This window comes from Sprattus sprattus (genome assembly GCF_963457725.1).
Source record: "Sprattus sprattus genome assembly, chromosome: 19".
Classification (NCBI taxonomy): domain Eukaryota; kingdom Metazoa; phylum Chordata; class Actinopteri; order Clupeiformes; family Clupeidae; genus Sprattus; species Sprattus sprattus.
Genome location: NC_137917.1, coordinates 11,716,146 through 11,727,052, shown reverse-complemented (window position 1 = coordinate 11,727,052; position 10,907 = coordinate 11,716,146). Strand labels below are relative to the sequence as shown.

Genomic DNA, 10,907 nt, shown 5'->3' with positions numbered 1-10,907 from the left:
GCACCCGTTTCTATGTTTTCGTGCTTAGTTCAGTCACTTGGCCTTGTTTCCTTGTCGGGGTAGAGCTTTTTGGCTGCAACTCTACCATGAAGACCACTTCTGGCCAGACTTCCCCGGACAGTAAATGTCTGTACCTGGGTACCACCGGTTTCTGCCAGTTCTGAGCTGATGCCACTGCTTGAAATCTTCCGATTTCGAAGGTAAATAAGCTTGATGTGTTTTTCATCAGCTGCATTAAGTTTCCTTGGCTGACCACTGTGTCTACGATCCTCAACGTCTTCTTCAAAAGAGCTTGAACTGCACATTTTTAAACCCCTGTCTGCTTTGAAATCTTTGTCTGGAAGAGACCCTGCTGATGCAGTATAACTACGTTGTGTCTTGTTGCTTTGCTCAGTCTTACCATGTAAATGGATACAAAATAAACATTTATTGTTTACATTTTTCAAAGCATTCTTAGTTCATAGCATTTTTTCACACCTGCCTAAAACTTTTGCACAGTACTGTATATATTATATATATTGCACAATAGCAGAGAATAGCAGAGGACTGCTATTTGGGCAGGCCCTGCTAGACCAGTTGCTCTAACAGAAGTTTAACCACCTCAACGGTCACGTGGTTCATGCACTGTCAATCAATGAGACGCCCTCTACAGAAATAACGGGAGAAAATCACATTTAGATTTTGGTATTAGTAATGTGAAGTGATTGCACAGGTATGTGCTATAAATTATGGAAGATGCGTTAACCATAGCCTATTTTAAGAATAGGCTGTTAGGGTTAGGCTACTCAGTACAGACTCTTGACAGACCATTGGCATGTGTCCATTTTATTTACAGGATGTCAAATCGTTATAAATGTGTGTTCACAGTATCATAACATAAAAAAATTATGGAAGATGCGTTAACCATAGCCTATTTTAAGAATAGGCTGTTAGGGTTAGGCTACTCAGTACAGACTCTTGACAGACCATTGGCATGTGTCCATTTTATTTACAGGATGTCAAATCGTTATAAATGTGTGTTCACAGTATCATAACATAAAAAAATTATCAAAAGTCGATTTAAGTTGTAGTGAAGCAAAAAAGTTCTTAAATTGTGAAGCTCAGCATATTTTAGAATTACAGATGCTATATGTAGTTCCATTATACCCACAGGAATGTACATTTTAAAAAGGTTTTAAATAGAAAAAATAATTGTCAAAAAATATATATTTTCCTGTTACAATTGTTGTTATCTATTTTACACTAGTCAGATGAGCAAAACTAAAGTCCTGTTCTAAATTACAGTTTAAAGACTTTCAACAAAGCACTTCACAGATAAACAGGGCACACATTCAAAGTGCTGGTGTTTTAAAGTTTTTTTTCTCAATGGAATGGTCATCGTAAATATACAAATAAACTACACATAAAAGAATGAAGTATCTCTAAGAGTAGAGTGAAAACAGCATGCTTTCCTGTGCCCCTTTTGTATTCAGTCCACAGTCTGTCTCAAGGGTTACAATAACAATTACAAGTTCAATTTGTTAACACTTGGTAAAAAAAAAATATATATTGACGTAAATGTAAGAGAATGCCTGAAACTGAGAAACAATGTGTAGGCCTACTGTATGCCTTTAAAAAATGTGCAATTAATCAAGTAGAATCGCTATTCTTATTTCTATTGTTATATAAAACGAACCCTTTTATTCGAATGCCATTCCAGTTGCACCAACAATCTCCTGATCCTCAAGGGTCAACTGTCCCCAGAGAGAGAGTTTTTGCTGGACTAAAACCTAACTGTACTCTGCGGAGGCTTCTCTGATGCCACAGGTAGAGCCCACCCAGCATCAGCACACAGACAGCCAGCAGGACTGAGACGGCCACCAGCTCTCCATGGTAGCTTTTGAAAGGTATGAGAGGAGTGCCTTCATCAGTAATTTGAGCCTTGGATGAGTTCATAGCTAGGTTCTCTATATGCGTGGTGATGACATATCCCTGGCATGTACTGGAGAAGCTAGTTGTATGGCTTGTGCTGGGGCTCAGTCCAGGTGTCACTGATACACCCGTTTCTGTCGGAGTACCAGACTGTGAAGTGATGAATCTCTGTCCGCTCGTGGACCCGATCCCATGAGGCCTGACACCCTGTTTCACTGAGAATATGGCCTCTGTCTTCTCCAGGCCTTGCACCACTGACACACAGTGATAACGCCCGACAGTGAGTGAGCTGCCGATGAAGATGAGGCTGCCCTCTCCTGGCTGAAAGTAGATGGCTGGAGGCAGAAGAGTGTCGTTCGAGAACCTCCACGTCAGAAGTGACTGACTGGAAGGTTTGGCACAACGTAGCAATGTCAGCCTGTTGAGTTCCTGGTAGAGTTCCTTTACTGGAAAAGATTAATGAGAATTGAACTGTGAGACCCACACTATGATATCACTTAAGGTTTGAGTCATGGGTCTCACTATTTTGATGATCCATGACACTTGCCCCAACACCCCCTGCTAAAAAGGGACAATATATATTATATAATATCTAAACAAAAAGATTGGAAACTCAATAAGAAATACACTATGAACATTCATACCTTGGGGGCCTTTCTCTGAATCAATGCCTTTACATTGCTCTTCTGTATTTCCATGTTCTACATCTTGCCGCCTGAAAAATGATGATAGGTTGCCATTTTTCTGATGTTACTTCAACAGATACTGTATGTATATAGTCCAGATATACCGTCTGTATTACAAGAAAGTGACAGGAATGTCTAGAGGATGCATTCAAAGAGTAGAATCTGATGGACTGGTACAAATTTGGGCGTATGCAAAGATGTTAAGGTGATACTCACACATCAGCTCCGTGGCTGGAGACACTGTCACAGACTTCTGTAGTTGGAACCCAGCCACAGAAAGGATCTCTTGCCATCACACATTCAGCACAGGTTTGATACAATGAGCAGTTAGATACTGGCACCTGAGACACACCTTCTGGTGAGCCTACAAACACCATGCCCTAAAAGACAAGAACAATATACGCTCATTAAAGGATGAATGTGATGATGTGACTGAGAAGCATTATTTCAGAGTACCCAAGAAGACTGGTAAACACCTGACTTTACTTAAGCGTTTGGTACTTATTTGGATCATTTCTGTGAAATAACAGTAATAATAAAACCAATAATGAATATACATATCACATAATCAGGAACAGAGAAGTTATTTTCATCAACAGTTCGTCCGAAACCACAGATAAGGTCAAAGGATCCAGGGACTCAGGTATCAGCATAAACCTACTGTGGATGTAGACAGAATGATGTTTTTCACTGTTTGTGGAGATCTGAAGACTTGAATCTCTTCTATGATGTGGGGACCCCTTTGGGATAACACCACTTTATGAAGGTATCCAGATTCTGACCAAAATGAATGGAAGAGAAAAGTTTAAAGAATGTAAAGTATACGATGTTACATCAGAAATAATACAACACAACCATATAATCTTTCATTATATAAGAATCATGTCCTTGTGTTTATAGTTCATACACACCAGTGAGTAAGAAGAGGACTGTATAAGCTTGCCCACTGGCTGCCCGTGTCTGTTGACTCACTATACGACTATACATCTGGTCTGGAGATGAAAGAACCATTCTGTTGTCCACTGCCTTCACATTCTCCTCAGTCAGAAAAGTTTTCTTCACCAATCCCAAGCGCCCATTGTCATCATTAGGCAAGCCACACTAAAAGTAAAAAAAAAAAAACACATCATATTCATATGATACTGAATGTATGTAATTCAAAGTATACACTCAATATAATGTGAACTATATTTTATTATTTATTTATCTTTGAATATCTGCTTAATATCGGTGTATGGGGTATTGTGCTCTCACCTCTCCAAACCGGAGACTTTTGTCAGACTGTGAAGTATATCTATCAATGTTCCATGTCCTGTAGTTCCCTGAGAAGACAGCCTTAATGTCCTGCAGCTTAAAAGCACACACAGCAGATACTCTGGTGGCTAAGGACCTGGAAAAGAAAGAGGGGGAAGAAGACCATTAAGTTTTATATAAAATCTTTAGTTTACTTTTGCGCAGACTTTATCGGTATTTGTGTAGAATGTTTGACATTTAGAGCCAAGCGCATCATTATTTACTGCATAAGATCAATAAATACTTATCCTCTTATCAGGTTTTTCCTCGTGGCACACTAGAGGACAAATAGTGCCCGTTATTTTTCGAATTCAAATTTGTGAAACTGCTTTGCCCAGCACCAAAAATCTAAATGTGTGTGCTATATGTCAGTTTTACAACGGAAGATGATAACAGAATCATACACAAGTTGATTTACTGAAAATAATTACCATTGAGAGCTGAAGATGCCATAGAAGGTGATGTCATCGGAAGACTCTCCATCTAAAGGAGGCAGCTGCACGATGTCATGGAGGATATTAAATGGAAGCTCGTTTCCTTGTGGGCAGACCAGCTGAGCTTTAGCAAACGTGGTCCAGCGTTTCTGCAGGGTTAGCTCCCCACCAACATCATTCTACCGCATGGACATAATGTTAAGAATCCATTTTAGACCCTCAACTTCAGGCAGTATGTGTTCAATTCTCATTAATCTTTTGAAACATAAATGTTACATTTATGAAACATAAACAGCTCCCTGAGGTATTTTAAAATCAACTACATGCACAAAATAGCAGAAAACATAAAAAGCTTCTCTAGGATCTCTAGAATTCCTGTGACAATGAATAAGTAGGCTACTGGTTATGCCACACTTGCCATGCTGTACAACTCTTAGTTTGGGAAATGGCATTTCCACATCACACAGGAGGGCAGACAACAGGCACCCACCTTGCAGACCTGGGCCACTCGAGACACGATCAGCTTGCTCATGAAGTGGTACTCATTGCTAGTTTCAGTGAAGAAAAAGTAGACCTTCTCTTCACCAGGTAAGGCAGCGGATTTGATAAAGGTTGGTTCTAGGATAGGGACCAGGACAAAGAGAGGCACAGAATGAGGACAAGACAGGTGATATTGAGAGCGCCATATGTGACTGTGCTGTGCTCTGCCATGTGCGAGGAGGCTATGTGGTTTGGGGGTCTTCAAACGAACCTTGTAGAATTCCCATAGGGTTGTCAAGACTGACGTCATCACGTCTACTGCTTAGGAAACGTGACACACTTGGGGTATTCCCATGATAGTCTGAGGTTGTGGCTAGGTACACCTCACCATCTGTGGGAGTCAATGTTGAAGTATGGTTAAAAATTCTTGGTTGATATTTGGGAACATTTTGATGATCAGGACACAGAGACGTAGAATGCTTGATTAGCTGAAAAGACTTTTTTTGCTGTATCTTAATCTACCCACCAACTGAAATGCCTGTATTTCTGTCCACAGGGCTAAATGGACATCGACCTTTGGCCTCTAACGGTTTTCTAAGATGCCTCAACGTTTCCATCTCCTGAGTGAAACAAACAGAGGGAGGGAGGTATACAGAAGAGGAAGTGTGAGTGAGAGAGTGAGACACACAGACAACAGGCAAATAAGGTTTGTGAAATATTAATATAACATAAATTAAGTGTCTCACAATAATTGTGTCATGTGGCTGGAAGGCATGGGTCCCACACACATAAAGGTGGGTGGCATTGAGGAACTGCAACACACGGATGTAGTTGGGACATTTCACCTGAGGGGAAAACATAGTTTTCACCGTTTGTGTGGATAGAAAGGTATGCCATCACACACTATATAATGTTTCCATCCATGTACTATTTCAAAAACATAAAGTGATTTCATCGACACGTAACGCAAAACTAAGAGATTACACAAGTGAGTGAACAGCTAACTCAAGAGTGAATGTGACAAATACCGTAGCTTTCTTGCTCCATTGTCTGCCACATTTTTCAAGAGCAGTCTGAGGTGGAGTCCAGTCAAGCTTAGGTTTTGAAGCAAAAGTGGTGGACAATGTTATCACATGCAAATAAGAACATGAATACACTACTGACAGTGACAAAGCTTTTAGGTCAGGGAAGTGTGGTAGAGTTTTTGACTATGGTATACATTCTGTTAGTAGTTAAAGCCGCAGTAAGGAGTTTTGGTTTATAAAAGGGCTAACTACCATAGATGTTCGTGGGGTGTTCCATCCCAGAACTCAGAACTATATAGCGGGGGCTAGGGGGAACAACAGGCACGTTTATCTGTCCTTCGCATGACCTTACACTATGACAACGAATTTGAATATGATACCAAACCTAGTTGCCTTTCAAAACATAACTCAAAAAGTGGCACGTGTTGCATACAATTGCTTTAACTGTCTGTGATTCATAACGCATTGTTTTTGTGTCATTTGCATAAAAAGCTTACATTGCGGCAATGCAGAGTTTATGGCTATTTGAATGACTATTTTTTGTCTATTAGATACCCACCTTGTGTTTCAGAGTCAGAACACCAGGCTGACTGACACTCAGTGAGAGGATAGCATTGCGTGCCCCTACATACAGTGTGGCCCCGTCGTCACTTAGCAACAGTGTGGTGGCATTTTCGACTTCAGAGAAGTGAGCCGCGACTCTGACAGAACTTCCTGTGGCAGAGGAGTAACAGTTTTTCAGAAAAAATAACAAATGTATGTAACAGTCATCAGTAAACCCACAGCTGTTTGCCAAAGATGAATTCATTAATATTACTTTTATTTATGAAAAGCAAAAATCCAGGTTGAAACTGGAGAGACAAAAGCATGTCAATATATACAGTTCCTGTTTAGCACAGTATGTTTCAAACCACTCATTCTCTGCTGTCTTTTGTCACGCACATACATTGGCTGCATGCATGCAATCGGTTCAGAACTCTACAGCTATATTTATAGACCATTAAAACCCTGTCTATGTCTGCAAGAGGTGTCTTAGAGATGAGGCCTGTGGTTAAGCAGATCATTTGTTTGTTTCCAAGACTGACATCACCTCAAAGTCCACACACACACAAAGGCATATCAGTGGAGCCTTCATTTTACCATATTTCATTGTAAGATTCTGCTGAAATGTTCCCTGAATCTTGAACTGACTTTTTGGAATCTGCAGAGGGGTAATATTGCATGAATGTACTAGTGCCGGAACACTGGTTCACACTGGTATAGTACCATCCCAAATACATGAAAGGATCACGAGTAAACAAGAAATGCATTTCCACAAGAAGATGCTAATGTGATTGTATCGCTGCAGCAGCCATTTCATATTGTCACCTATGCAATTACCTGGACACTAACACTTCGCCCTTCGAAAGAAAGACTTGACTCTCCCACCACCTATTGGATGAACAATAAATCAGCAATTCTCTAACACCAATGACTCACTGAACCACTCAGTCTGCTATTAAAATATAAATCAGTCAATGTTCAGAATCAGTTGATGGTCTCCCTTCATTGTGTGCAATGCACCTTATTGAGATCTAGAAAGAACTTGACCACTTTGTTCCCCAAAGAATGTCTGGTGTCTTTGCCCTCTTTCCACAGCATGAGATTGCATTTAAGATTATTTTCATTATCTGGTACCTCGGTGGTGGAATGACCTACCTAGAGCTATCCGTAGAAGTGACAGCCATGGTACATCTAAGAAGTATCACAAAGTGTTTAAAGATTCATCTCTTAAAAACGTATCTGTCATATTATTATATCTAATATTATTGTTAATTTTACTATAAAGTGTATATATTTCAAATTTTGTAGGTCACTTTGGATTGTCAACTGAATACTATTTTCATCCTTTGTGTCTCACCACACAGCACTGATATAAGTTCAATAAGACATGCATTTTGTGAAGGCTATCTTTTGGTGTGTTCTTGTAAATATTAGTAAACATAAAATCAGTCGATTATTGAAGGGAGGTGCTCTTCTCTCACTCAAGCACCACACAGTAGTGCCAATTGACTGAATAGGCACAAATGTGATATGCAAATCAAACTTTATAAATGGCTGGTGTTAAAAATGGAAAATAAGGGCAGAAATAACTTTATACATCTTCGTAAGCTGCTGTTTGCATTAGAGTGCTAATAGGGTCTAACTTCAAAGCTAATTCACTGAAATAGTCCAGTTGCAAAAATGAGGCTGTCTTTCAAAAGCTGGATAAAAGCCAAGTACACTGCATTTGGGTGGACCTGTGAATCCTTGAATGTTGAAAAAAATATAATAATAATAATAATTAAAAAAAAAAAAATCAGAAGAACAAGGGGCCTCATTCTCGACCTTTTTCTGTAATTCTTCAGAAATGTTTCTTACACGACTTCGCAAAAACAACGTAAGAGAAACGCTTCCGCTGCATTCCCGCACGCTTGAAAATGTGTTCATATAAGCAGCCGAAGTCTTCTCAGCTGGGTTCCTTCCGATTAGCTTCTTAGATTGATGCGCGTTCTCGTGAAAGTGGATTTGCATACATACACGCCCTGCCAGCTCCTTATTAGGAGACGCAATTTTAGAAACGTGTGCTGTCGCAATCTCCCGAATCCACCTCGTAACAGGTGTTCATTAATAAGGTGGAGATATTGTATAACGTTGAACGTTCGAAGTCCGTAAAACACATTTAAGTAGTCACTTTTTTAATCGAAAAATAGGCACCATAGGTGTGAAGACCGGTCCCAAGTACGAGTATAAATTGTAGTCCGTCCTGTGGTTCGAAATGGCCACCATAGGGGTGAAGACTGGCCACCAGTAGTAGTATAAATTGCAATAAATTAATTACTTAGTTCTTGGAGATTGGGCTTAGTGTTTATTTATTTATTCACTTACATTTGCAGTGTTCATGTCATTCACAATCAGTCTCTTAGCAGACGCGGCCTTTGTCCAAAGTGACGTACAAGGGAGAGAACAGTCAAGCTACGAGCCATATAGACCTAGTGTAACAATAAACACTACCTAATTATGACTATAAATGTGAAACGTAATTGTTCATGATACAAATATTCTCGTATTTATTATTATAATAATTATTTTAATCCGAGGATGTCTGTAGAGTTGACGTGAACGCAATCACCAACGGGTTCTCACAAATTCGCCCGTTAACTCTTTTACTGTAATACAGAGTTTTTTCAAATGTCATTCCTCAACGCGATTCCTCAAATAACCACAAGATGGCCCGTGGAATCCCATTTGAGAAGATTCCGGTAGAGTTACGACTGCTATTTCGAGTTCTGAAAGTTGTCTGAAGTTCAGAAGAAAGCACAGAAGAAAAAAATAACGAGAATGCAAATGTTTTCATAAATGTTTCCGAAGTGGAGTTCCTTCTGAAATCCTTCGGAAAGTCTTCCCAACTGCTGTCGAGAATGAGGCCCAATATGTTTTGTACCTGTGGCACACTCACACAAATAAACAGAAAATTAACTGGATGTGACCCAGAAGAGGGACCCTGGAGAAGACAAGCATCAATAGAAGGCAAGATATAGGTGTACAGGATCGTGTGAGCTGCCAGTTGTACAGGATCGTGCAAGCTGCCAGCTGAACAGGATCGTGCAAGCTGCCAGCTGAACAGGATTGTGCGAGCACCATTGTGGTTTTTACCAGTATTCTGAGAAACAGTCATAGTGAGAGGACCAAGCAGAACCCACTGAACTACACTTTTCAACAGACTATTTTCCTAAAGGAGGGGGGTAAAATGGACAAAGTGGGCCAGGATGTTTTTCAGAAAAATTTTAATAATTAACCATCAATCACTATTTTTAAATGGTCATCAGTTCTCAAGGTATGGCAATAACAACCTACAGCTCGAGATGTTGCACCAACACTGACCATTTCACATATCCTGCCATATGCTTTCATCATCCACAGATCAGGATGGAAGTCATTTGAGGTCACAGTTTTGAAAGAAATTAACCATTTCGCAGGGGAAGAAACATCAGTGTTAACATGCAGTATCACCATACAATGCTGAACTGAAGCCAAAAATACTTGACTTTTGGACACTTATCATGTGCACCCTCTGCATACAAAGTTGAAAGAAAAACAGCACATGAACACATTTCTGTTAAAAAAGGAAGTTTCAAATATTTCCAAATAACTCAAACTCTCAGCCTGAATTCCCTTATGCCCTCTTAGCTCCTTTCATATTGTATAGTGGAACAGTTCCATTTCAGTTGAAGTGGTAAACAAAATGTTTTAATCAACGAGAAATAAGATCTTGACTCACCGTTGCCATCAATGACAGAGGTACGAGGTGTTAGCCAGCCGTGGGATACCATTACCCACATGAGCCCCACAAGGACTATAACTACCCAGAATCTGGCCATGTGCGCCGTGCTGAACCAAATACCCATCCAGGAATTGAAATCAGCTCTTATGAGAAATAAAACGGGCTGCACAGGAAACTGAAAATCTTGAAGTTGCAATTCTGAAAAGTGGTCTTTAGTTGTTGCCTCAGATGCCCGAGAATGTAGACCAGTGGCAAGCTTGTAGAAAGCCTGTCATTTTCCGTGCAGTGCAGAGGTGTGACAGCACAAGATGAGGAAGGAAACCAGTGGCGCACTTCTCTGTTATTCTACAAACCACAGGCTGTTTGTAGGTTAAACGTGTTAGTGATAACCAAGTCTATCAAACTTCACATAATTCTTACTGAACTTTCAAGCCCCATCATTTATGAATATTAAAGTTGGAGAATTTGAATGACATTTTAATCAAAAGCTGAAAACTTTCATACAAATAAAATATTTAGACACATTAAAGGGACATTTGTTCCTCTGAAACTTGCATTGATATTTAAGATACTGTGAAATGTTCAGGTTGGTTTATTCACATATCCTTCATGAAACATGACATCATATCCTGCCAGAGTACAGTATTCTCTGTTGTCACTTCCATATTCTCTGACAATGGTTTCCCAAAACCAGTGGCCTTCTGTGAAAAAATATCACATAGAATAAGGTCATCTGTCTGGCAAACTATCTTGCTTTTTAACAAATGTCCGAACT

At 39.8% G+C, this 10,907-nt stretch overlaps 1 protein-coding gene across 1 annotated transcript; it reads right to left on the bottom strand.

The window, feature by feature from the left end:
- Positions 1–1,722: 1,722 nt before the first annotated feature.
- Positions 1,723–10,256, bottom strand: sema4aa (sema domain, immunoglobulin domain (Ig), transmembrane domain (TM) and short cytoplasmic domain, (semaphorin) 4Aa; the record flags this gene model as incomplete). The annotated part of the gene is made up of 14 exons (XM_080857403.1): positions 1,723–2,357; positions 2,556–2,626; positions 2,814–2,977; positions 3,259–3,374; positions 3,509–3,698; positions 3,852–3,987; positions 4,322–4,503; positions 4,815–4,942; positions 5,076–5,195; positions 5,331–5,424; positions 5,551–5,649; positions 5,833–5,898; positions 6,389–6,543; positions 10,130–10,256. 14 exons carry the CDS (start codon positions 10,254–10,256, stop codon positions 1,723–1,725), a joined length of 2,283 nt encoding a protein of 760 aa, XP_080713529.1.
- Positions 10,257–10,907: the final 651 nt, after the last annotated feature.